Source organism: Neofelis nebulosa, chromosome 5 (assembly GCF_028018385.1).
Source record: "Neofelis nebulosa isolate mNeoNeb1 chromosome 5, mNeoNeb1.pri, whole genome shotgun sequence".
In the NCBI taxonomy this organism is placed as follows: Eukaryota; Metazoa; Chordata; class Mammalia; order Carnivora; family Felidae; genus Neofelis; species Neofelis nebulosa.
In genome coordinates this window covers 113,427,162-113,455,149 of record NC_080786.1, presented here as the reverse complement: position 1 = coordinate 113,455,149, position 27,988 = coordinate 113,427,162, and the positions used below count along the sequence as shown (strand labels likewise).

At 44.1% G+C, this 27,988-nt stretch overlaps 2 protein-coding genes across 9 annotated transcripts in view; one reads left to right on the top strand and one right to left on the bottom strand.

Moving 5' to 3' along the window:
* CRYBG3 (crystallin beta-gamma domain containing 3) overlaps positions 1–1,617 on the top strand; it is a 131,027-nt gene extending 129,410 nt beyond the window's left edge. For all 3 annotated transcript variants that reach the window (XM_058731653.1, XM_058731655.1, XM_058731654.1), the window contains one exon: positions 43–1,617. In XM_058731653.1, coding sequence (XP_058587636.1) covers positions 43–131 — 89 coding nt within the window. In that variant the 3' untranslated portion in view covers positions 132–1,617. The remainder of the gene's footprint in view (positions 1–42) is intronic.
* RIOX2 (ribosomal oxygenase 2) lies at positions 1,543–27,988 on the bottom strand. 6 transcript variants are annotated; one of them, XM_058731661.1, is made up of 10 exons: positions 27,942–27,988; positions 21,903–22,374; positions 17,693–17,812; positions 16,500–16,628; positions 10,643–10,746; positions 7,344–7,446; positions 6,381–6,549; positions 4,339–4,427; positions 2,463–2,549; positions 1,543–2,035 (listed from the first exon to the last, which is right to left on the bottom strand). In XM_058731661.1, the coding sequence occupies exons 2-10, from the start codon at positions 22,335–22,337 to the stop codon at positions 1,877–1,879; spliced, it is 1,395 nt and encodes a 464-aa protein (XP_058587644.1). In that variant the 5' UTR covers positions 22,338–22,374; positions 27,942–27,988; the 3' UTR covers positions 1,543–1,876. The 6 variants fall into 6 exon arrangements, with proteins under 6 accessions (XP_058587644.1, XP_058587641.1, XP_058587642.1 ...); XM_058731658.1 differs by lacking the exon at positions 27,942–27,988 and adding an exon at positions 27,862–27,941; XM_058731659.1 differs by lacking the exon at positions 27,942–27,988 and adding an exon at positions 27,856–27,935.

Here is a 27,988-nt window from a genome sequence, read left to right as displayed (position 1 = left end):
TGTGTGAACAAATAATCTTTTCTTTTGGAATTTCTATTGTAGGAGGAAATTATTATGACAAGACTCATGTAATTGTAAATCAACCCCTGGAGGGAGAAGAAACACAGAAATGGGACATTGAAATATTGTAAGAGAATTGGCAACATCTCGATGAAAGAGCAAAGGAAGAAGGAACTTCACATCCCATAGAGACGAAGCTCCTTGTCCTCAGACTTCTCCATCACTGAGCAGAAGGTTTTCTCCCAGGTTCCAAACCATTGTTGTTAACCGTGGAAAAGCTCAAAGTGTTCTTGCCAGCTATTCAGTGTTCCTATGAAGAACACATGTTCTGATTTCTGTGAAAGGTTCTATTCCTGCTTGATCTCCATCAAGTGTGTGTTTTCTCTCCTAAGATCCTCCTAGTAGATGGGTGTGAGTGCTAAGCAGAGGAAAACAGATTCCTTTAGGTCAAGTTGTACTTTTCCTAGAAGATAACTTTTTTAGCAATACCTGAAAACATATTTAATAAGCCTTCCTATTAAGCTGCTGTATTTAGGTAAGCCTTAAAGGTTCTTCTCTATTGAAGCTTTTATAACAGAAGCACCTTAAGTATTCATACTTGTAACTGACCCCAGGGAGGACCTCAGCTTTGTTAGGAAAAAGGCTCAAGTACTGGCATATTTTCTGTGGCCAAACTAAAAAAAAAAAAAAAAGGCACAAATAACCTGTGGCCATCCTTTTCCTCTGTAGTAATAACAGGCACCCTTCAGGGTGGCAAGACTGTAACCAGTGGTCACCTGTCCTGAGGCCTCGTCCTAGAATCTGCCTGATCTGCCCTCAAGGAGTGTTTAGTCACAGTTTTCTTTGCTGAAGTAAATTTCAGATGTTCAAATGAAAACCCAAATAGTATTTGAGCCTTGACTCTACCATTTTATTTAATAAAATGACTGAAAACTCAGCTTTCCATTTATAAGCAAAATCAGGTTGGATATCAAGTAATGGTTACCACCTTTAAAAATTAGTTCTTAGTATTTTTTCCTCCTGAGTTGGTTTTAAACAAATTGAGACAGCTGTTCCCGAACCTCATCCCCAACTTTTACCAGAAAGCAAAAAACCACCTATTTTTATATAGATTCAATCTGCTAGCAATATTTTTAAATATCCCCCTATAAGCACTTTAGAATATAAAATAACAGTGAATTGTTTAAACACAAAGACCCGCTATTCTGAGCATTTTTTTTTTTATAGAGACTTGGTCTTTCCATGTAAATATTGAGTTTTTTTTCCTTCACTCTCAGGCTTTTTGTCATCTTTGAAGCAGCGTTGTAAAACTCTCTTAAGCCCATAGATGTGAGTGCCTCTCATTAGTTTGGCAGTATTTAATAAAACTTATAGGGGTAACTTTATTTTAATGGGGGGGGGGGGTTATGTATACACAAAGGTATGTATATTTTCATTGTGAAAAACCAATTTAAAATTTAATTGTTGAAAAGATTTTTATAGAGCCAGTGAGGCTCTTTAAAGAAGTTGTTTCTTCCAAAGAACAAAGCCAGGTAAATGACATTCAAATTTCAGTGATACATTTATTGGAGTTGTACCTTTTCTACCACACTGGATTAAAGAAGTTTGTCAAAAGTACGGTTTTGTTACTTTCTGAGACATCTACTTCATCTGCCATTCCTTCCTCCATGTGCCTCTGTAATACACATGGCCAACCAACTTCCTGAAACAGGGAGGTCTCACATCGTTAGGTAAGGACAGTTGTAAGGACAGCTGCTGTAGAACCATTCCCAGGCTGCTGACTGAAAGCAACAGAAGCTGCCTAGCACATAAATGTTTGCTCCTCCTCTTCTCATACGTATGTAACAGATGGTCCATTCTCAATTCTGGAAAGGCACTAGACTACCTGGATTAAGCATTCTGTCCAGAGGGATAACACCAGATTTTCCTTTTCCTCATCTGTAGGAAGTCTCAGGTTCTTGACAGAAACAGCTGGATGGCCCCAAATTTGCTTCAGTGCATCCATATGTGATAAAGGAAAGCGAAGTCCATGAGACTGAAAAAGGACAAACCATTTAGGTAAAAAATGTACTTTCATAAAAAAAACTTCTATAGTTATCAGTACATCATTTTTGATAACCTTAAAATTAGGTAACCTACAGAACTGGCCAATTCCCATATAAAAATTTAGACTTTATGAAAGGCATCCTAGTTTATATAATAGTCATTTGCACTGCTTCATATTTATTACATTACACATTTCCTTCAAGGCTGCAAGTCCCAGCTAGTATCTTTTAAAGCTGGTATATGTACATCACAGAACTGTCTGGCTTCATCATCCCCATGCAAGGGCTTTGTCAATTGTGTGAAACGTTAAGTCCATGCTGCGATCATAAAAAAGCACATCACCCATAAATCAAAGGTAACACATTCTTCCCAGCCACCACCAAATCACAGGAAAGACATTTTAGGTTGGAACGGACCTCTGTTTCCTCATTTCCCATCATGTGTGTCTCTCTCCTGTTCTTTAAGGAATGATAGATGTAAATCATCTTTTCCTGAGTTTCGTCCTTTAAAAGAAAAAAGGGGAGGGGTGGGTTGTCAACAATAAAATAGGAGGTGACTACTAGGAGTGTTTTCCAATAATGAAATTCAACACCCAGAATACTGTAAAGAATCTTTTTGACACAAAATGATTATATACAAGGTATATATTATAATCAGATTACTATTTGTATGTAACAAATAGGCACTTTTTAAAGAGTGTAGCTGGTAGAACATCATCAGAAATGGGGTTTAATTAAAAAACAAATGTTGGGGCGCCTGGGTGGCTCAGTCGGTTAAGCATCTGACTTCGGCTCAGGTCATGATCTCGCGGTCCGTGAGTTCGAGCCCCGCATCGGGCTCTGTGCTGACAGCTCGGAGCCTGGAGCCTGTTTCAGATTCTGTATCTCCCTCTCTCTGACCCTCCCCCATTCATGCTCTGTCTCTCTCTGTCTCAAAAATAAAGGTTAAAAAAAAAAAAAATTTAAAAAACAAATGTTTACATATCAACTTATCAATGAAACACGTTTGTTCCTTTGATCCTAACAGCACAGTTTTATGTCAGAATTTGACATTCCCAGTTACAGATAAGCTGACAATTTATGAACACCATGGAGCAAATATTACCAGCCACAGGAGCTATAAAAACTTCCAATTACAGTAGCCTCCCAAATAGTCCCAACTTCCCTTCCTATCCATCCTACACAGGGGGGTTTATCATCCTAATCAGAACCCTCACTCATTCCTGGTCACCTCTTACATCAGGGACAAAGACCTTGGCCTGATACAGAATGTCTCAAACTGATTATCAGAATAACTAGGATTTTTTTTTTTTTTTAAATAGGAATACAAGAGTGTATACTTCTGAGGGTTTTTTTTCCTGTGTGTTTTATAAATCAGTCCTCTCCAGGTCTGGCCATGATGACGGTGACAGTCTGGTTATAGACACACCTAGCTGCCCCACACTCTCATCCCCCTCCAATCATTTATGGAGTACCTATCAAGATAGCGAATTAAAAGGAAGAGGGGGAAGTCATAGGGCAGGGGATGGTGTCCAGGGAGCTTTACTAATAAATACAGAAGCTCCAACCCAGAGCAGATGAAGCCCAGGAATTTAAAACTTCTAAAACTTTTCCAGTTGGGACACCTGGGTGGCTCAGGCATTTGTGCCTCCGACTCTTGATTTCAGCTCAGCTCATGATCTCACAACAGTGAGATCAAGCCCTGAATCAGCATGCCCAGCATGGAGCCTGCTTAAGATTCTCCTCCTCTCTCTTTGCCCCTCCCCCACTGGCACTCACTCTCCAAAAAAAAAAAAAAATTCCAACAGAGTCAAGGATCAGTTAGCCGGTTTTGGCAACCATAGGATTAGGTGACAAGGTTACGGAATGTCAACTTTCTTCTCCATGATCTACAAGATAGAGATTTTTTGAGAACAAACCTTCACAAAGCCATATGTAATGATAGATTTGGACAACATTCAGGAGGGGAGAGGGACTGAGGGAGGTGCATGAACAAGGGTCTGCAGTTATCTGAGCAACAGCAGTACGGGCTGAGACCAGGCAATAATCCCCACATGAGGGGAATAAAGGAGAATCTGTGGGGATGAGGGCAAGCCCCAAACGTCCAACAGGCAGGCCTCTCTGGCCCAGTGAGATGTAAGCACCATCTGATTGATGTAAAGCCAGGGCACAAAGTTATGAGGACAGATGCATGAGGGGTAAAGGCAGGGGCCGTTTGTTAATTTGATAACCTGAGGCCCGTGACAGAAATGTTCTGAGAAAACAGGAAACCTCCTCCCCTCTGTATACTCACAGACTGATCCTGATGCAGCCCTACTGTGAGGATGGTGTGGTCTTTAAACTGCAGTCTCACTGTGCTGTCCAACCTTGGTAACTGTCCACCTAGAAGACCCACAGGGAGAAAGACAACCTTCACAAGAGGAAACCCAGGCTGAATCTTGTCTGTGGGTAAAATCTAAGTGTGGGGTACCCTCCAACTCAAGTATTGGCTTACCCTATATCTATAATGATACTGAAATATAGTTTACATCCTTATGGAGCTCATTCTTCCAGTGCAGATGTTTAACAGATCAGTAACGATAGATGGTTAAGCATATTAGATGTATACAATACCATGGAAGCATGACAACTGTCACAATAGGGCCACCGTGCCTTCTGCACACAACACTCCCTTCCCCAGTTTCTGTCCTCTGCCTCTTGCTCTACACGTGGACCCTGAAAGGACTGCGTTCAAACCACACCATCTCACCAACTAGTTGTATAATCATAGCAAATTATTCTATCCATGTAGGTCAAGCATAAGATCATAAAAGCCAGCTAATAAAATTCACAGAAATAAAAAAATAGTCCTTTCCCAAGTTAGATTTAACTTAGTGAAAAAGTAGCCACTAAAAACAGACTAATCTTACAGGGTCATCTGGTTAAAGAGTCTCGAAAGAACAGAGCCTTATGGACGATAATGGCTAAGACAAGGAAAACCTTAGAGAAGATATTCCGTGCCATAAGCTGATACTCAGAAAATGGTTCTATAAAGATGAAATACATGCTGAAAAAAATCTGTTTTAAATAGGACCAAACTAATTCTAAACTTCCCCTAAAGACTGTACTAAAAATATAAACTGAATCAATGTTAGAGGCTATTTCAGTGGTTCTCAACTATGATAAATAAGGTTTTAATAAAAATTAGTAAAAATGAGACTCTTACTCCATGGAGAAAGCACCAAGCAGCCCGAGATTGGGCCTGGAGCTCACAGCCACGTGTCGGTGCTCTGCTGAACACAGTCCCCCTGAACACCAACAGTAAGCAAGGCCCCTCCTCTGTGAGAGAGCCAGACTAAAACAGGACCGCTCCACAATCATGTCAGAACTCAGGCAAAAGCAAGAACTTTGTCCAAACCTCCAAAAGGACCACAGGTCCCCATCCTGCTAATCTGGGAAGCAGATCCCATTTTACTAATTCCAACTTCAGCTTCCTTTCACTCCTCCTGCCTATAGAAGACCCAATTAGACTCCCTATTTTCTGACAGCATCCAACTCAGAGCAAAGCCCCACTCTCTTAACCCTCCTAAAAAATCACCTAACCAGAGCCCAAATCCTATAAAGCCTTCCAACACTCTTTTACTGAGATGCCCCACAACCCTCAACAGTGTGTGGTCTTCCCAGTTGCAACCTAAACCCATTTGTCCCCCTGCAGGAGTGCCATACTGATGATACGCTATCACCATCTATCCACAAGTGTTAGGTCATTTGCAGCCTAAACCTGTCCCAAAGTAGTCACATGGGACTTAGGGAAAGTTGGTGACCACCTTGGGCATTCTTAAATTTCACCTGCTGGTGGCAACATTTTACCCATCCCTGAGTTCATCTTGTTGGAATTAGTTCAGTGTTCAAGTTATTAAAACTTCCTGAAGATGATGAGTACCAGAGGACCCATAAATACACCTATTTTTCACCCACAATCACAGGGCTCTTTCTCCCCAACATGCTGGGAGGCAGGATGCCTAAAGGTACAGCATGTCCTATCCAAACATAACACGCCAAAGACAGATCCAGATCCACCTTACCAGCTTCTTGGGGCACCTGGGTGGCTCATTGGTTAAGTGATGGACTTTCGATTTTGGCTCAGGTCATGATCTCACGCTTCGTGAGATGGAGCCCAACATTGGGCTCTGCACTGACAGCATGGAGCCTGCCTGGGATTTTCTCTCTCCCTCTCTCTCAAATAAACTTTAAGATGCTTCTTATTTTCCATCTTCCCAAAGAGGAGCCCACCCAGGAAAGCCTCAAAATATCCCACATCAGCCCAACCACCTAGAAGAAAAGCAAAAGCTCCACCTGGCGTTGAAAACTCTGATCCGTCTCCCATATGGTAAGGGGGGAGTCTGTTCATAACAAAATCCTTCTTCATGTCTGCTGAAAGCAGCTCTTTGGTGCCCTCCAGGCGGTCTGCAAGGGTCCTCAGAAAGCCACTTAATCTTGTTGCAACCGCTGCGGCTTCCACCTGCTGGAAAGAGAAGTGAGTGCTGGCCCAAACTCCAACAAGACTTACTGCCCAGGTCCTGGTCTCCAAAGTAGTACACTGAGCATAATCACCCAGTACAGACGAAGATCCATGACGCTTCTGGGGGTATGGGGCAGGGGACAACCAGTGTGTTTAAGAATACCCCATTATTTCCTTGTAACCACTATTCATCATAAGCTGCCTTTTGTTAGCCAAAACAAGATCAATTGTCAGGATTTTGCCTAGAAAGAGGGATCCCTAGAAATATGGTGCAGTCTCAGCTCTGCCTTTAGGAAAGCCAACTCATCATCCTGAGGTGACTGCTTCAGACAGTGAAAGTAACCTTTGCTCAACTTAGCACTAATTCAGTCACCGGAAAACTAGCCTAACAGTGCTGCTGTTTCAAACATAAAACAAGGATGAAGAGGAAAGCCAGGAATACCCAAGTACCCCAAGGATCTCCTGTGGGTCTCTCCTAACTAATCATGTGCAATCAATCTATGGCTCTCCTAGCCACATGTCTTACTTATTCAACCACTTATTCAGCCAGCGTCCTCACAGCGCCTGCTACTGCCACCATGACATATGGAAAGAGGGCTGTCTGCACAACACCCTAGGCTCTTTGGGTCCCACGTCCCGTGCGGCACGACCCTCCTCTGCAAACCTCCCAGCTCTGCCGTCAGCCCAGGAGACAAGCTTGAATCCTGTGGGAGGAAGGATCCTGGGGTCCCTCCGAGGGGGACAACGGCTTCCGCCAGCCTGGGCTGCCACTCCCCCCACCCGCCTTCGCTCCTCACCAGGAGCAGCTGCCGGGGTATGCCAGCCCGGAACTCCAGATCTTCCTTTGCGGTGTCAAACACAAGCCCCGACATGGTGTCCAAAAGGAAATCTCCCCATGAACTGCAACATGCACCAAAAAAGAAAACAGACCACACACGGAATTTACAAAAAACACTGATTTCGAGAGTAAATCCCAAAGCTACAAAGGGCATTCCAACTTCCTTCCCTTCCCCAGGCATCGTGAGTTTAATTAATTTGACATTACTCAGCACAAAAAACTTTAAAAGACCTTCATCAATCACACATCTTCTCTCCCCGCCTTTCCCAGACACTCACGTGGAAAGTTAAAAGTGGGAAGCTAAACTTTATTCACAATTTTTCCTAAAGATACCACACAATCATATACAGTCTAAGTGGGAAGTTCAAGGGACCAATATTTTATAATGTCTTCAACTATAACACAAGTGTCTATGAGAGGAGCTTTGTAGGAGATTTTAACAATTATAGGACATAAAAAATGTTTATGTTGAAAAACTACAAAAGAGATACATTTAGGGTAACCGTAAGATCCCTAGACTGTGTAATCATCTGAACTGTTAGACGCTACATTTTCCTTTTTCCCTTGTAATAGAGGGGCACTCTTCCCCAGTAAAATATCCAACATCAACAATTTTAAAATAGTCAACTTGCAACTTGTTGAAACTCTAGCAGTGGTTTACTGGGATAGAAGGGTAGAATCCAATGGCCAAAAATAACATTTAGGGATGAGCATCGGTGTTCAATTACCTGTGCTTTCTCTGGGGCATTTACCACTGGCTCACTCCCAAATGTGTGCCACTGTAAGAAATGCTCTGTGGGGTTGCTCTCTTTAAACATTTCTTAGCTGTTTAAAATTTTCCTCAGTGTAACCAGATTTCAAATTGCTGGCTACGCGCAAAATGGAAATTCACAGTATGACTTTTGCTTCTCACCCACTAAGCAAAATTAACACTTTTATGCTTCCCTTCCGGAAAAGTGGCAAACGAAGACAAAAGCCACATCAGAGACACCTTCCCTAAGATGTCCACCCTTTGGCATCTTCACCACTTTATAACTTCACGTTACACCCAACCTCACAGATCTGACTGCGTGAACCTCCTCCTGGAGATTTTTCACCAGCACAAAAATAAGCTCCTTTTGCAAGGCCATAGGTGAAATCATGTGGCAGTAGCTCATGAAGAGATTAACTGCAGCTAACCAGAGCTCTGTGCTCTTTTCAGAGTCAGAATGGATGTTGGGCCTTTCCAGAATTTGAGGTTAATAACTCTTGAGGGGTTCACTTTGGTAAAATAGCCAAACCAACCTGCTGCTGTCCCACAGAGGTCCCAAAAATTCCCAAAAAAGCTACCCTTAAGAGGTGTTAGGAAAAGGCCCCGAAATCCTCACCCTGCCACAGTGCCTTCAAGAGTACTAGGACCAAAGCACAGGGACATCTCTGGGGAGCAATGGTTCTTGAGTTAAATTTGTCCCATTCTAGCCCCAGCACCACCGATAAAGGCTCAGGTCAGAGTCTGACCTACACACGTCAGTCATGGTGTCCATCCACATCCCCAGCTGACCAAAGACATGGGTGGGACCCAGGGAAGAGCCCACTAGCTCTTCACTCTTGGAACTAGGAAACAGTTTAGCAAAAGTAAAAGCTATTAAGTCCACTGAGATACAGGGAGGTCAGACAAGAAACCTAATAATGGCTTATGGTGAGTCAATGTTATGAGTGAACAGAAGATGAGGAAAGACAACAAAGTACGTGAAAAACCAATTACTAGGAAACCAGTCGGGGCCAGTAAGTGAAATGCAAAAGACAGAAAATCACAGAAAGGGGGAGGAGCTGAGTAACATTAATGGCGGGACACCAGAAGCTACATGGGCATTCATGGTGCCAAACTGGCTGTCAAGGCCCAGAGGTACTTTGTACCCACACTGAACTTCAGGTTCTGGCCTCCCTGTGGCTGGCTCTTTCCACTTCCTACAATCTCACTCCCTCAATTGTCCCCGCTCTTCTTAAGCTGGCCTTGGTGACTTTCTGTTCCCGGCCATGCCCAAGAATCTGCCTAGCCACAGTGACAAAGGCATTTTTCATAAGCTTTGGCCTTCTATTTGTGGGCAAGGACTGCACTAACTTTAGGCCAGGCTCCAGCAAGTTCCTCTGAGCAGCCTCTTAAACGCAGGGGTTAATTTCACCCAGAAAACCCAGATGAGGAAGTGGAAGTACCTTACTAACTTGTTTTGCAAGTTATGGCTTTGAAGGTAGGAGGGGACTTGGCTGTCCGTCAGGACTAGAATGCCTCTCCTACTTTGACCTTCTGACCCACCTCTACTTACTCATCCTTTGAGACTCACTCAGCTTGGGTGTCAAGTCATTTCTGAAGCCTTCCTAGATGCCCCAGCTTGGCAAAATGCATTCCTCTATGCTGCAAGAGTTCCCCCTGCAGACCCATGATGGAATCTGCCCCGACTTCCAGACTGCAAGTTCTCTCAAAGACCCTTCAGTAACAGGCCTGCATTCCCAGCAACTAGCACAGCGGCTGGTGCCTGCAGGCTGCGATAAGGTAATGACTTTCAAGGAGGTCTGGACTACTAGCAAGGTTGCTGCTGTTCAGAAATCACTCACAGGGAGGGCGCTTCTGCCTGGGTCCTGTGAGGAGGCACTCACCGAAACGCAACACAGTTTTAATTAGAACTGTTTTCAGCACATGTGAGTTTAGGTCTTACTGTTCCAGACTTCCTCTCCTACATAACTTCATGAACTTTTATAAAAGACAGAAACCTTAAAAGAGATCCAGAGGTTTCAGTGGACACGAGGGTTTCTGTTTGGGGTGATGAAATGTTTTGGAAACAGATAGTGGTGATGCTTACACAACAGTGTGAATGTAATTACTGTCACCAAATTGTACACTTAAAAATGGTTACAGTGGCATATACTACGTTGTAAATATTTTACTGCAATAAAAGATTTTTAAAAAGAGACAGACTACCAGTCCAGCCTGGCATCTTTAACACTGCCACACCCACAACTATGGTTCTTTCATCCCAAATTTTCGAGTCTTCGTTGGGTAAATCCCAATGTTCATGGCGTTCCCAGAAGGAATCCCCGACGGGGCGATGGCAGGGAGAAGACTCTAAAGGAGTATGGAGTTAGCAAGGAAGCCTGAATGAAACCCCTGAGATTGGATAAGGAGGACAGTAGTGGCCAACTCCCTCATTCCCTTCTGTGTGTGGTTGCCCCGGGCCACAACTTGAGCTGCCCTGGGACACGAGGCTGAGAAGAGGGTCATACTTGTTCTGGTAGGTGCTGATGGTCACGTGAGTAGAGTGGGCCAGACCTGGAGGAGTGTCCGCTTGATGAATAGTCCCTCTGGGGAAGTACAGGAAATCACCCGGCTAAAGGAAGAAAAAGAAAAGGGAGGAGGGAGTTAATAAGGAGGAGGTCTTCTCAATCCTTTGTCTTGAAGAAACAAAAATAGGCTCTGAGTTTCAGTTCTCCCTTCTAGAAACCTTCTACTTACTGATTCATGGGGTGGTCTGTATGCTGGGCTCCTGGGGTCCCATTAGTCTAGCTTCACTGTGCCTGTGAGTCTGTCACTGTGAACCCCAGTCCTGAGAGGCTTTCAGTACCCGAAGTCCCCTTCTTTATTCACAGCCAAGACCAGTTACACTTGAAACTGCCCCATCCCAATCCAGGGATCAAGCAGGTGACCTCCTGTGTCTGGGAAGCCTGCACCCTTCCTCTCCACCCTCTGAAGGGTCCAGCAGTCAAGAGTAGAAGCTTTAGAGTCATACAGACGTTGCCATTTACTGGCGAGGAACCTCAGAAAATTATTTAACCCACCAAAGTCTCAGTTCCTTCACCTGTAAAATGGAGGCAATGGCCCAAAATTCACAGACTTATTTTCAGGATTAAAGGAGATGCCATATCCAGAGCTCTTGGAACAGTGATAGGCAGATGGTTGTACCGTAAGTACTATTTTACCTGCCACTCCCCCATCAACCATCAGGAAGTTTGTGAGCTCTTCCAGGGAGGGTCAAGGTCCATCGTGTGTCCTCCAGAACCTGAACTCCCAAAGCATCAGGTGTATAATAGAGGCTCAATGAATGTTTGGATGACTAGATGAAAAACCATGTAACCCTTCCCTTGAACCTAAAAACTAGATGGAACTGAAGATCAGTCCCCCTCTTGGGCAGGTGAGCCGCCTCCATCCTGTCCTAGGACTCGCCCAAGCCAGGGGATAGAAATATCCTTCCTAAATCACTCCTGAAGCTACTTCCTCCCCAATCCCACCCAGACGAGAAACATTCCATATAGCAGTTGCCTAAGGAGGAGAGGCAATCCTGAGAGCCGCATGCCTCCCGTCTGCAACACGGGAAGCAGTCTGACTCTGGTTAAGAGCCCAGGAGGTGTGGCTCAAGAGACAGCAGATAAAAAGACAAACAAACCAAAAACCCTTTCCTTAACGCTAAGATTTTCCTTTGAAAGAAACAGTATACAATTAAATATATTCATAAGGGCTCTCTTAGGGGCTCATTCACCCTGAACGACACCAAACTGACAGGGAAATTACCACTTGAAGCAAATGCTTGACTCACAATTACAGCTATCATTTGCTCAGTGTCTCTGCACCACCCTCCAAATGAGACCTTCATTCATTCATTCATTCATTCATTTATTTATTCATCCCACAGACATTTGGTTAACCCCTCTCCATCCTCCTCCCACGCCAGGCAAGATGCGAGGCACCGGGGTTAGAGCATTAAACAAAGACCTGCCCCTTTGTAGTTCATTTGAGATGAGAGCAAACATTTAAGAAGAGAGAAGAGACAATGAATACGAGAAAAACACTCGAGTGGGGCAAGGCAGAAAATAAAGCAGTAAATAATGTCAAGCAGTGGTAAGTGCAATGAAGACAAAGAAGCAGAAGACAGACATGAATGATGCATATGGAGATGGTGGGCAGGATGTGCCTGGGGTAAGAGATGCCACTGTTATCCAGGATGGGCGCTAAAACCTCACTCTGCTAGACTGACATTTCAATTGAGACTTTAGAGAATGAGCAAGCTAGCCAAGTGACTACCTGGGCCAAAAGGATTCCAGGCAGGGGGAAGAGCAAGGGCAAAGGTCCTGAGGTTAAAAATGTGCTTGGGTCCATGTGGCAGGAGAGCAGTGAGGGTGGAAATGATGGGAAGTTAAGTGAGAAGGCAGCAGAGGGGCTGGATTACAGGACCTTCTGGCCTGTTTTAAAGACTTTGGCTTTTATTCTGGATTTAATAGAAAGCTACTGTAGATCTGGGCAAAGGGTACAATGGATCTCAAAAGATCATTATGGTCATGTCAGAAAAGCCTGCAAAGGGGATACCAGATACGAGGCTTTTGTATAAATCCACATCCAAGGGTTTTATCCTGAACAAGCAGGAAAATGTGTCACATTTACAGGAAAGAAGGCTGGGAACAGCAGGAAATGGGAGTTTGCTTTGCAGAATACTAAGTTTGTGGCACGTTTTATCTTTCCAGTAGAGACATTAAGTAGGCAGTTGGATAGGAGTTTAGAGATGTGGGCTAAAGACAGGACATAGCATTGCAAATACATCAGTCTAAAGGGAATTTATTTTTAATTTTTTTTTAATGTTTATTTGTGAGAGAGAGAGAGACAGTGTGAGTGGGGGAGGGGCAGAGAGACAGGGAGACACAGAATCTGAAGTAGGCTCCAGGCTCTGAGCTGTCAGCGCAGAGCCCGATGTGGGGCTCGAACTCACGAACTGTGAGATCATGACCTGAGCCGAAGTCGGACGCTTACCGAGTGAGCCACCCAGGGGCCCCAATTTATTTATTTTTAAATGTTTTATTTTTGAGAGAGAGCAAGTGGGGAGTTGCAGAGAGGGAGGGGACAGAGGATCCAAAGCAGGCTCCTCACTGACAGCAGAGAGCCAGATGCGGGGTTTGAACCCACAAACCGTGAGGTCATGACCTGACCTGAAGTCTCAGCCCCTCTAGAGGGAATTTAAAACCATGGGAGTGGGTATGGATTGAGGAAAGAGATCCAGGAAATAAACCCTGGCACCCTAACTTTCAGAGGTGCAAAGACTGAAGATAAAACAGCCAAAGAGAATGAAGAGGAACAGCCAGTAAGCAGGAAAGAGAAGCAAAAGAGGCTGGCATCCTAGAACCCCAGTGAGGAAGGTGGGAGTGAACCACTGTGTCCAATGAGGCTGACAGGAGGCTGTTAAGATGGGGACTCAGAGGGGGGCACCTGGGTGGTTCAGTCGGTTAAGTGTCCAACTTCGGCTCAGGTCACGATCTCATGGTTTGTGGGTTCGAGCCCCATCAGGCTCTACACTAACAATGCGAAGCCTCCTTGGGATTCTCTCCCTCTCGCTCTCTCTCTGCCCCTCCCCTGATCATGCTCTCTATCTCTAGCTCAGAATAAATACAACTTTAAAAAAAGGAATGATGGGAACTCGGAGGCAAGCACTGTACTTGACAACGTGGTGGCCCCTGGTAACCTTGGGGAGACTGGTCCTGGAGCAAGTCTGGGGGCAGGGGCGGGAGCCTCCTGGGAGGTGTTCCCAGGAGCAGGAGAGAAGACTGGGCAGGGTCCCTTAAGATGTCTGTGGCCTAATCCCCGGCATCTATGAATATAGATGATATGAACAGGCTGTGAATGGAATTAAAGTTGCTGAGAGGGAAATTATTCTGGATTATCTGGGCAGGTACGACGTAATCACAAGGATCCCTAAAAGTAGAAGATGGTACAGGAGGAGAGAACCAAAGAGATGTCAGCATGAGAAAGACTGGGCTCTATGTTCCTGGCTTTGCAGATGGAGGAAGGGCTGTGAGCCAAGGAATGCAGGAGGTCTCTAAAAGCTAGAAAAAGCATGGAAATGGATTCTCCCCTAGAGTCTCTGGAAGGAACAGTCTTGCCAATACCTGATTTCAGCCAAGGAAAACCAAATCCCTTCTGGACTGATGAACCGCAGAACTAAATGTGTGTTGTTTTAAGCCACTGAATTTGTGGGAATTTGTGGTAATTTGATAAGCAGTAATAAATGTACTGACATACAGCCGTCTCTTCCAAGGAGTTTCATTGTAAAGGAGGCATCAAAACCTATCCTTCCAGGGCACCTGGATGGCTCAGTCGGTTAAGCATCCGACTTTGGCTCAGGTCATGTTCTCACAGTTCTTGAGTTTAACCCCCACATCAGGCTCTGCGCTGACAGCTCAGAGACTGGAGCCTGCTTCAGATTCTGTGTCTCCCTCTCTCTCTGCCCCTCCCCACTCACACTCTGTCTCTCTCAAAAATAAACAAATATTAAAAAAAACAAAAAACTTCAGTTCTTACAACCTACAAGGTAAATATTATGCTCTCATTTTCAATAAAGGAGAAACTGAGACTGACATAAACAACTTGCCCAAGAACACATAGCTCTTAAGCGACCACAGCTACGTTCAAAACCAGGCGTGTCAGGCCCCAAAACCACAGAGTGGTGCTTCCATCACAGGGGTGGTCTTCATCCCAAGACCCCAGGTGTGATGACCTTCGTCGTGGCCTTCATGCCCACCCCACCCAGAATGACTCAGCTTTTCTGTTTCATATACTAAGCATTTACGCCAAGATTTCATTTGAGGATCTTCGGTGGTTTAAAATTCACATGTCTATAAATGTGCAATTGAGAAAAAACCCTACGGTACCTGATGCTTGCCTTTCTCCTCCTAGGAGACTCAGGGCTGCTCTTAATGAATGGAGATCCTCATGAGTGTGACCAATGGGCATCCCTCCATGACATCCCGGCCTCCCAGCACCGCCTCACAGAACCCACATCATCTATACCTGAAGACCACTATAAAGACTAACTTTCTTGGGCAGGACCAGTTGGCTGTCATCAAGCTAAGGAACTCAGCCTGGGCCTCAGAGACCATGGATAGCTTAATCTTTCCCTAAAAATAATCAACCAAGAGCCTATTAAACATGCTTCATGGAGAGCAAGAGTTGGTGAACTCTTTTTGTAAAGGGCTCCATGGTAAACATTGGTTCATGGGCCATGTGGTCTCTGTGGCAACCAACCAACTCTATGGGTGCAATGTGAATGGAGCCCTAGACAATAAATAAGGAATACATATGGTTGTGTGCCGGTAAACTTTATAAAAACAGGCAGCAGGCCATTATTTCTGGCCCATGTGCCATGGTCTGCTGACTGCTGACCAAGAACTTAAAAAAATGATACCTTTATTGTGTCTATTCAAATCTCCTGTAATATAAGCACACATCAAAAAAGGAGATTGCTTCTCCTAGGTACAGGCAGGCAGGAAAACTTTTTAAAATCAAGAAAGGTCCATAAGGCATTGAGTAATTATAACTAGTGATAAATTCAAGACACAAGAAATGCAAAAACAGTAACTATATACATCAAGTTGGTAGAATCTCTGGAATGGTTTGAGCTAACTATGGTATCTTAATTCAATATGTAAAGTTGAATTAAGGACCTATTCTCATCCCTCTAAGATTTTTTTCTCAGCAATCTCACCTGCTAGGGATTGGCTACGAGTCCACCCAGGCTAACTGCTCAAAGACAGACTCTCTGTAGCAAGATGCCGGCGAGCCTGCCGCCATGATCAAGCCACCTGGCTTCCTGGAGTAAGATTCCTTAAGACCTTTCATTATTACTATTCTTCTGGTGGCTACACATGCAGGGGGAGGGAGGGGGAGTGCAGAGAGGGTCTACTGTACAATCAGGAGGAGAGTGGGTCATGCTAGCATTCTACCAACAAAAAAACTAAGAAGCCCCTGGCTGTGCTCTGCCTGAGCAAGCTACAGCCCAGTCCTGACTGCTCTCTTAGATTTGGTGAAGCTGCCCCAGGCCAAACCTTCCACTTCTAAGTCAGTAGTCACCGAGCTCATAATCCATTCCTGTGGAACTTGGGTTATATTTGAAGACAGGTTGTTTGGAAAATGAATGTAACATTTCCTCAGCTCAGTTCTACACACGCAAACACCAAGTCTCCTTTACAAGCTGCACGTGCTCGAGTGAGAGCCACCCTCCCCCCTCCCACGTTTGCGCGTATTCTGAGGACCATCATCACACAAACACTAAACCCCAGACCTGAACTTGTCTCACGAGCAGCTCCCGTGATAGAGGTCCCGTACCTTCAACGTGAACTCATGTGTCGGCCTCCCAATCCTGTCCTCGGCCTCCACGCTGTACTCTCGTGCCAGGGGCACAGTGGGGTGGTAAAGGCACCAGTGTTTCTCTCCCTCCAGCTGCAGGATGAAAACCTACAGAGAGCCACAGGACCTGGGAATGTCAGCTTCCGGACAACTCATGAGGCAAAGCGGTTCTAGGGTATTAGCCCCGCCAAGGGCTTCGATGAATTACACATTCCAGATGGAAAATAAAAATGAGAGATTAGTGTTGCATTTCACTCTACACTTGAATAAAAGTTGCCACTACTGCTTTTCACTTTTAAAAAAACAGGTCATCATGAACCTTGATACTGGAAGGATATTCATTCTTTTCAGTGTAATAAAGCCTCACTGGGCTCTTTATATCCCACTATCTCCTTCCTTTAAGTCTTCTATCAGACAACAAAGCCCATAATCTCTGAGGGAAAAGCCAAGTTTTAGAAATTACTCATGGTGCCTAAAATCCTGAATATCATCCTTGGCAGATAGGAAAACATCAAGTTTTTTATTCTTCATTCAGCCAAAGATATCTTAAAGCTCTGTTTAAAATATTAAAAACAAAATCAAAAACTTTTGGGAAATGTATTGCTATCAAATTGCCTTCAGAGGGGGGAAAAAGGAGACTTTTTACTAATAACTGTATTAGTATAAAAATAAAAGTACAAAATGCCCAAGCCAAAGAGTTACCTTTTTTGGCAGCCACATGAGAGTGAAGCAACACTTGTCAAGGTGCCAGTGTTTAAGTGAGACCATGACCTTCATTCAAGCTGCCCCAAGATTTTCACAAATGGAAAAAATTATCCATTTTTGGCAGCTCCAGAAAAAGGATAAAATGAAAGCAGATGTAAAGATTACTTGTGACCTCACTTTATTAAAACCCTTATGCTGTGAAATTACAGAAAAAGCCACTCATGCTTTTCTGTGGACAGATTCAAGAAATACCTGTTTTGTAGGGATATGTAGCTCTTTATATTAGTAATGCTGGAAACCATCTCTCCTGTTTGAGAATGAGCAGGAAGCCAGTTTGGTGGGATTAATTTGGCCCAACATCTAGGTGAGGTCAGGATCTCTAAGACCACACAGCAAGAAGGGCAGAGAGCTGAACTGAACCCTGACAGCTAACCCAGGCCCCAAGAGAACAATTTTCTTCCTCTTACCTCGACATCATCACAATGGGGTGGGAGGCCCTGGGATCCTGCAGGGGTTATGTATACATTCGAGCCAACCAAGGAGCCAAAGTAGCATTCTAGCTTCTCCTGGATCCTCCAAAGCTCATCCTGAAAAAGAAAGGAGGATAGGAGAAGAGGTGAAAAGTATATTAGAAATAAGAGGAAAGACACATTCTTACTCACTTAGCAAGTCTTTATGCTGCAGCTATTATGTTCCACATACCCAAGATCTCAAGGGTTCTACTTAACACAGGAAGAATAATTTAATGGCTTCTGAATAGCTCCAAAGAGTTAAGAGAGCTCCCAAGAAGCCTAATTTATACCAGGGAGGGGCCAGCAGGACCTGGTTCTGTAATTACATTTATACAGTGACTGAAACCATTAGAAAACCAAAGCTTCTCTTTCTAATGGCTTGAGAGGTATCTCAGGACCATGTAGGTGACTTTATGGTTCCCAGCCCAAGCATCTGGGTCTATAATTGATACGTATATGTCTCCTTTCTTGTTAAAGGTTACAAAAATCCTAGCAATTGCACAATTTTCCTATTTCTCCTGAACCTTTAGCTTCTGAATCTGCCAAGTATAGCCTAGTAGAAAGAGATCAGGACAAAGCACCTCAATCCAAGATGCAGTTACAAACTAAGTGACTTTCGCTTCTTTATTTGTAAAACGAGGACTCCACCTCCTTCCCCCAAGGTTGTTGGGGAACAGCATAAAACAACTTACCTGCAAACTTATTTACATTGCCTCACCAACACTGACTCAGGCACAAACAAGGCTCTTTTGAAACCAGTCTTCTTTAATTCAGGACTCGCAACTATGCCCAGAGCAGCGAAAAGGGAAGGTGGCAGCCTCTCCCCTTGCTGGGGACAACCTCCTCTCTCCACTGACCTACTCACAAAATCGAAACTGAATGCAATTGCTAAGACCAGAGAAGCTCACGGGTACACCTAGAGAAAAGCAAAAACACACACACCAAAGCCCTACTACATTTCAGATAACATCTTTAAAAGTATGGTATGAAACTGCCTCAAATTTGGAGTCGGAAGTGCTTACTTAGCAGTTACAAAAAAGTCACATCTCTGAACCTGTTTTTTTTTCACATGTAAGATGCAGACCACAATGAATGCTCTATCTTAAATGTCTGTTAGAAGGTTCAAGTGAACACGTGTATTTGGTAAACTCACCCAGACCTTTGACATATGGATTACCCAAAGCAGGAGTGGAAACAACTTATGGCTTTCTGATTCCTCCTTATTCACCTCCAGACCAACTAGAATAATAAGTTGTGCACATACTGAGACCCCAAAAAACAAGGCACTAACTGTCCACTAAACAGTCTCCCAACCTAGCTACTGACAAACCATCTCTAGACTTTTTCAATCCTGATATTAACATGCACATTCCTAAATATACAACACTAGTCCTTCTCAGAAAATATTTAGAACCGAGATTCTACTATAAGAGGATGAGCTCCCACAGCTCCTATAGGTCTCTCTACTGGTGGAAAGAGAAATGGCAGGGTGCAACCCAGTCTATCCTGGGAGCGGAGTTTAGACTGAGAAAGCTCATCCTTCCCACTGTCATAAACCTGGCCAAAGAACAGAGTCAATGGGGCAAAGCAAGTACAAGTGTTTGGCCCACCTGGAATCAGAGAGGAGAAATGTACAGGACTTAAGAGATGAGCAGAGAAAAGCCAAAAATAATTCTAATGTACAGATGTGACAGCCACTAAGGACACCATACATGTGCCAAATAATAACTTTGTACTGGTTTGTGACCCAATCACATACAATCAACTTCACTGACCTTTTATGTTCATAGTTATTAGATGTCTAAAACACACATTTTTTTAAAGTTTTTCTTTTTTTTCAATATATGAAATTTATTGTCAAATTGGTTTCCATACAACACCCAGTGCTCATCTCAAAAGGTGCCCTCCTCCACCTTTTGGGATGAGCACTGAGTGTTTTATGGAAACCAGTTTGACAATAAACTTCATATATTGGAAAAAAAAAAAAAAAAAAGGTGCCCTCCTCAATACCCATCACCCACCCTCCTCACCCTCCCACCCCCCATCAACCCTCAGTTTGTTCTCAGGTTTTAAGAGTCTCTTATGCTTTGGCTCTCTCCCACTCTAACCTGTTTTTTTTTTCCTTCCCCTCCCCCATGGGTTTCTATTAAGTTTCTCAGGATCCACATAAGAGTGAAAACATACGGTATCTGTCTTTCTCAGTATGGCTTATTTCACTTAGCATCACACTCTCCAGTTCCATCCACGTTGCTACAAAGGGCCATATTTCATTCTTTCTCATTGCCACGTAGTACTCCATTGTGTATATAAACCACAATTTCTTTATCCATTCATCAGTTGAAGGACATTTAGGCTCTTTCCATAATTTGGCTATTGTTGGGGCGCCTGGGTGGCTCAGTCGGTTAAGCGGCTGACTTCGGCTCGGGTCATGATCTCGCAGTCCGTGAGTTCGAGCCCCGTGTCGGGCTCTGTGCTGACAGCTCAGAGCCTGGAGCCTGTTTCAGATTCTGTGTCTCCCTCTCTCTCTGCCCCTCCCCCACTCATGCTCTGTCTGTCTCAAAAATAAATAAACGTTAAAAAAAATTAAAAAAAAAATAATTTGGCTATTGTTGAGAGTGCTGCTATAAACATTGGGATACAAGTGCCCCTATGCATCAGTACTCCTGTATCCCTTGGGTAAATTCCTAGCAGTGCTACTGCTGGGTCATAGAGTACGTCTATTTTTAATTTTTTGAGGAACCTCCACACTGTTCTCCAGAGTGGCTGCACCAGTTTGCATTCCCACCAACAGTGCAAGAGGGTTCCCGTTTCTCCACATCCTCTCCAGCATCTATAGTCTCCTGATTTGTTCATTTTGGCCACTCTAACTGGCGTGAGGTGATATCTGAGTGTGGTAAAACACACATTTTAAGAAGTGTTGCTTCTAACCAAGAGAAGAGTCAAGGACTAGCTAAGAGAGAAGCACTGTGGTGTCCACATTTCCTGAACACAAATCATGACTTGGTCTGGCAAGTGATTTATAAGTTCTTTTTGGGTGTTTGGGCCAAAAGGTTGGCAACCTAGGGACATTTCAACTTCTTATGATTGCATGAGATGGAATATCTGAAATTAGGACTTGTACTGGAACATCTAAGAGTACTTACCCTTTCTCCAGAGCAGAAACAGGTTCAAGATCCTTTATGTAGACAGCAAAATGCATTCACTAGATTTGGCCAATGGGCTCTAACAAAGCAACTGAGTTCAATCATAGGAAACATTACTGGTAACTGATGACAAAGTCCCAGGAGCCATCACACAGCCAGAATCCTCAACATGGAGCCTTAGGAACCACTCTCCTTCTCCTCCCATGCTGCCATTTTGGTTCAGCCATGGATCACAAAAGGGAATTTCTGAACTCAGAATACGCCCTCAATCCTTCTGGGCCACCTGTCATGTAAAGATTTCAAACCTCTACAGAAGCAGATAAGCTATGACTGCATTTTATAAAGCAGAAACTGAGCAGAAAGGAAGCCAAGTATTTCTCAAATGTTAACCACTGATACAGAATAAAAAGTTAGCCAGTCTCCCAGACTTGCAAATCACAGCTACCCTCCATCTATGACTGTCTCCCCAGGAACAGTTCTAAGACCCAGCTCCTCAATGCCACCTAAGCAGCTGTTAATAAGGGTGAAGTCTCTTTCTTGAACATGCATCCGGTCCTTGATCCGGTCACAGCTGTAAAGCCTCTACTTAGCTAGAATGTCAGCAGTAAAGGGAAGTAACTTCAAGAAGAAAATGATCACCTCGACACTATCACGCCTTATATTATAATGACATTTAATTATAATTTAATTTATAATGACCAAATAGAAAGGTCTACCATATACCAAAACATAAAACAGCCCACAGAACACGCTCCTGAAGGGGTAATAATTTATAAACTTGCAATAGAGTTTTTGCAGTGTGATGACATCTAATCATGTCCACCTGAGTTGTTGGGAGATTCCAATGGTTTAGCCAAAAGATAACACAGGGTCTCCTAATTTGGAATGCATTTAAAGAGCAAACAGGAGGTATCTCTTCTCAGACTGGCAGGTTCATCACAGGTTCACCCCTGAGCTGACCTGTGGCCAAATGTTAGCACTTTAATACATTTAACGATTCCATAATAGGGAGAACCTGTTACCTTAAATCTCTGAGGTTGGTGAAACTGAATTGTTGCCCTTTTCTGATCGAAATCTTTTCTCAGTTGAAGAAAGTGCACTTTGCCATCTTTATTTAAAACCTTCTTCTTCCCATTGACACACCGGCAGACATTTATGTCTCTTCCATAGTACATACCCCGGCTGCATAGACTCTTCAGATCTGACAGCCTGAACAGGGACCGGTAATATGTAGCCACTGCAGGGTCATCTCTCTGAATAAGAAGGGGCTTCTTCTCCCAGAATTCCCTGAAAAAAGTCTCTGTCTTGATGGGCGAGATTAAACTTTCAAACAGATCACTGGGGCTTTCAAAATTTAAAATAGAGGAGGGTCCACCAGCTGCCTCTATCTTCACCTGCTTGCAGGGAACAGACCCCTCTTCCTTCCCATTCCCTGTGGGCTTTGCTTTCTTCGGCATACTTCTGTCTTCAAGACAAAGCAGTGACGAGGTGCACCTACCAGAGAACAAAGCACACGTGGTTAGGTTCACCAGGAGTTCTAGCAGTGGCAGATGGCGCACACACAACTCGTGTGACCATGCCACCTTCATGAGCACTTGTAAGTCAAAGCCCTTTCCTCCAGGATGGGATACAGCCTTAATCCAACACCACATCATCCCAGAGAGGATTCAGCCTCAAACACCACTCAGATTACATATTCATCTAAAGGAAAGCACTTTTTTTTCTCGGGCATAGGCACTAAATCGTTAAAGTCACCATTTGTTTGTTAGGAGCTATAATGATCCCAAATTAAATGGTTCAGCCACCTAAGCAGTTCCTAGTCACAGTTTTAGCCTGTGGCCGTTGACACAGCAGTCTAAAATCTTGACTTTGGCTTCAATCAGCACCAGGTCCCAAATCTAATTAGACGCACTCTTGAGTTACAGGCACTCGCCTCGAGAACTACCAACAGGGGCTCACCGCCAGGTGCTCCTTACCACAGCACCACCCCCAACTGTTAGGAAGGCAGCCCAGGTGCCCTGGGCCAGTGTCACCTGGTGGCTGGAACAAGAAGCTGCTGCTCCCAAGTCTTCCTCACCACATGAACCTCCGCACTTTTGATTCCCAGCTTTTCCCTGAAAACTGCTACTTTATGAGAAAACCCGCCCCCGTTAAAAAAACCAAACGAGTTCGAGACTACAAAGTAAAGGCTAAAGACAGTTATGCCCCATTTTTAAAAAGCTTTAACTTTTAAACTAAGACACAATACCAACATCACCTAGACATCGCCTTCTAGCACTGCCTTCTGCATTTCTAACAAGCTCCCGGGTAACAATGCTTTTGCTGGTCCATGGAACACATCTGAGGAGTGACAATCCCAAGCCCCGCCAAGCCTCTCTCAGAACTGTCCCCAAACCACAACTACCGTCACACTTACAATAATGCAGGTGTTCTTCACCTGGGGTTCAAGAATGGTATTTCAAATTACATGAATTTTCAGAAACTGTAAGATCCTATTTCAAACTGTGTGTCTACATCTCTCTATATAAATATATATTTGGGTGCGGGCACATTGTGCTCACCTGATTCTTAAAGAAGGGCTAAGAAACACTGCACTTACAAAGAACGATTTTTCCCAGAGACCAATAACTTATTTATAGATATCACAGTTTTCTATTTTGTACTGCTAGCAAAATTTTAAGAACACTGTTTTCTGCCCTTTTGTTATAACTAAGCTGTATTTCAGCTACACTGTGGACTGAGTAGAATTAGTGGTCTGGCCTGGCAAGTAAGCACCTGGAACACTGTGTTACACATTGCAACAATTTACAAATGAACCTTTGGAATGCAACCCAAATATAAACTGAACAATTCAGGAAGTGGAAACATCAAAATATACAACTCTAGTGTCCTCATTTTAGCTGCTAAACTTTTGTACAGCTCAGATCAAGTGCCTTTGGTAGGTCACATAGGACAGAAGTGGAAAACAAGTACAAATGGATGGACAGAGGTGGAAAACAAGTACAAACTGATGGACGGAGGTGGAAAACAAGTACAAACTGACCCTAAAAGCTTGCATTGGAGGACTGAAGGCTTAAGCTAAGAAAAAAACAAACTTTGGTGTTGGCTATGTCACCAATGAGACATTTTCTGAAAATGTTCTGCACACCTTTTAAGCTTCCCAGCCAGTGTGATTTTTCAATTAAAGAATCAAGGCTTCCATGAACAAAAGTATTGCTAATACTTGGAACACAGATGTGATGCAGAAATGCAAGGAGACATGAAGACACAGTAAAAAGCACAGCTTGTGCAGAAGAGTTACCAGCCATCCTTTGAAAGGCCCGACTATAGCTAAGGTCTGAGAACTCAGATTTCAGGAGCATTCCACCACCTTTAACTGATAAGAGTGACTCACTCTGCCTTAATTGTTTGCACAATGTGGTTTATAATGAACACCTGTTTTCCTTCTCAGAGTCTGGAATTTTGGTAGGTGCCAGGCAGAGGGTGCCTATGTCAGTCCCCAATAAAAACCCTGAGTTCTGAGTGTCTGATGAGCTTCTCTGGCTGGCAACATTTCACACGAGTTGTCACAACTAGTTGCTGGGCCAATTAAGCACCTGGTCTTTTGCTATAATAAATCAGCAAGTCCTAGTAGATCACTGAACCGAGGGATGGTCTTAGTGATCCCCCTAACACATTGCTCACTATTTTTAAAGTGTTAAATTGGGGGCACCTGGGTGGCTCAGTTGGTTAAGCATCTGACTTCAGCTCAGGTCATGATCTGCTAATGAGTTCGAACCCAGCATCGAGCTCTGTGCTGTCAGCATGGAGCACGCTTAGGATCCTCTTTCCCCCGACTCTGCCCCTCCCCTGCTTGCACTCACTCACTCTCTCTCAAAAATAAGTAAACGTTAAAAAAAAAAAAGTGTTAAATTGGTTCAGAAGGTTTGTTACCATTAAGGTACCCTATAATGAAAACATAATTTCATATTCAGCCACACATCTCTTATCTCTCACAATTGGTCAGTTTAAAATTTATTTAAGGGATGTGGACAGCAGGAAGATGCCGCTGAAAGAAAGGCCTTTCTTTAAGCCTACCTAAGCCAAAAAAAATCACTTAAAGCATTTTTCCTATCTACGATCACTAACATAATAAACCCAGCACTGCATAACAAATGTTTTTGTTAGAATCTATATTTCACTATTTATACTGCCAAAAGTTGCATCATTTCTTGTCTGCCTTCATATTGAAATGATTTAAGGTTCAGTTAATTGGAACCTGGCTTAGAGATTACCGGGCAAATAAACTATTTCTCTGATTCTCACACTACTCATATTGTAAGACAACCATTCTTTTTAATAGCTTTGGGGAGTGGAGAACAGATGACATACCCTATCACATTAAACATGTAAAAATCTTAGTATGCATCACAATTTCAGAAAAAGTAAAAAAGCATATCTTAGAATCTAAGAAATTTAGGGGCACCCGGGTGGCTCAGCAGTTGAGTATCTGACTTCAGCTCAGGTCATGATCTCACACAGCTCGTGACTTCAAGCCCCACATAGAGCTCTGTGCTGATAGCTCAGAGCCTGGAGGCTGCTTCAGATCCTGTGTCTCCCTCTCTCTCTGCCCCTCTCCCGCTCACTTGCTCACTCTCTCACACACACAAATATAAATAAACATTAAAAAAATTGTTTTCTAAAATATCTAAGAAATATAGTAATGAGACAAGGAAAACCTTTGTCTAGAAAAGTAAAGCCAATACCGTCCAGCCCAGAAACCTCACAGACCACCCAAACAGAAGTTTAGAGTAAATATTTTTATAAAGCTACAGGAAAAAAAGCAGCCTTTAAAAAAGCAATTAGTGGCTTTTAAAAAAAGCAACTGGCCTGGGTAGCTCAGTTGGTTCAGTGTTCCACTTCGGCTCAGGTATGATCTCACTTGTGTGAGTTCGAGTCCTATGTCGGGTTCTGTGCTGACAGCTCAGAGCCTGGAGCCTGCTTCTGATTCTGTCTCTCTCTCTCTCTCTCTCTCTGCCCCTCACCCACTCACACTCTGTCTCTCTCTTCCAAAAATAAACATTAACTTAAAAAAAAAAAAGCAATTGGTATCATTTAACAATTTATACAAATATCAAATCATGGTATACACCTGAAACTGTTATATATCTATTATTCCAATTTTTAAAAAAACAAATGTTTTCAATCTGAGTTGACTATAAGCATTAGTGTAAAAAGAGTCACGGTTCATATTTTACTAGCTGCCCACAGATTAAAAAAAAAAAACACCAACTGATCTGAACTTTGAAGGATTAAAACTCTACAATAAAATCCACTGATATCCATTCTACAGCCAATAAATATAAACCGAGCCTTTATATCCTTAAGTGTCCTAACCTTCTTTTCTGTAGTAATATTCACCGACAAAAAGTCAACACAGCTTCGTCTGGGGAACAGCCATCTGCACGGTCCCAGAGCCTAGCACAGAATAGGGCACATAGGTCCCCAAGAAATGTTTGCTGAATGAATTATCCTCCTTTTTCATCGTCTATATATATTAGAGAAAAATCCTCAAAAGCCTTACACAAAACAGAGTTGGGAGGAAAAGTTTATTCAAAGGGGATAATTCTGATGGCAGCTGTAGCTTGGGTATTCAACCGCACTGTCAGAGCTGAAAGGCAAATTAGCCTGCAGTGGTTATTACCAACCAGAGGGAGGTATGTCTCTACAGTCTTCAGAGCAGTGCTTTTTACTGTGTAGTCACCAGAAATACTTGTTCACCTGCACATTTCTGGGCTCCCTATCAAGCCTACTAGATTAAGCACTTCCCGTGCTGGGTCCTAAAAATCTACATTAACACAGGAAATATTCCATTGGAATTTTAGATCCATTAACATTAGTCAAATTCTGCTCAATTAAACACACACACCTGACAGAAATATTACCTGTAAGGAGGTTGCCTCGGCTGACCTAAAATATTTTTTTTAGGTTTATTTGTTTATTGAGGGAGAGAGGGAGAGAGAATCGCAAGCAGGCTCCACACTGTCAGCATGGAGCCAAATGGGGGGCTTGAACCCACTAACCCTGGGATCATAAACTGGGCCAAAACCAAGAGTCAGATGCTTAACCCACTGAGCAACCCAGCCCACCCTGACCTAAAATATTCCTTTTCTGCCTAACAGAAATGTTCATCCGGAGGGAAAACTCGTTCTCCTGTTGACCTAATGCTGTGATTGGCAGTTACCCTTTTAGTCCTATTTTAAAAAGAAAATAGATTACAACACCTCCGTGTCTTGTGGTAAGCACGATGTTACGAAGGATGAGGCCAGAGAGGCAAAAACTATCCAAGCGATGGTGGCAAAAGCTGGATAAGTCAGGCTCCTCCATTTAAACGTGAGTCCAGGGAAATCAATGGCCTGGCGCCGAATTTACAGCTCATCAGTGGACTCCCAGGCCCCTGCTTCCTGAACACGCAGTGAGCAAGCCGGCCTCACGAACCTGTTGGACAACCCACTGTCGGGCTGCCGAACTAGTAACACTTGCTGAGTGAACTGGCAGAGGGATCTGTAATTTTAAAGTCAGGCTGGGACCAGACAGCCGCGACGCCCCCGCCCCGTAGCCCGGGCTGCAGGGCTCCCAGCAGTAAAGCCTGTCTCTTAGGCCCGACCTGACGCCAGAGGCACAACCCACGTGGAGGCCGCGCTCCCCGGCGGGCGTCACCCTACCGGCGGAGCCTCCAAACTTTCCGCGCGCTCGTCCCAGTCTCCAGACCACCGGCGGCCCACGTGGGCCACTCTCGGTGCTCAAGCCATTCGTGACCCTACTCCCGCATCCGGGCAGCAGCAGACCCGGCGTGTCCTCCCTGCCCCGGTCCCCGGGATCATGGACCGCGTCGGCGCGCGTCCCCGGTCCCAAAAGCACCAGCGCCCACCAGGCCGCCCCGGCCGCTCTGAGGGTCCGGGGGACTGGGCTCTCAGGCCACCCGCCAGGCCCTACCCGCACCAGCGCTCGGAGGCCCAACAGGACGTGCACGACCCCGCCCCCGGCGGCGCGGGGTAGCCAGCGAACACCGCTCCACTCACCCTGCTCGGCCTGTTGCGCGCGGCCGCGAGCGGGCGGGGCAGCGGCT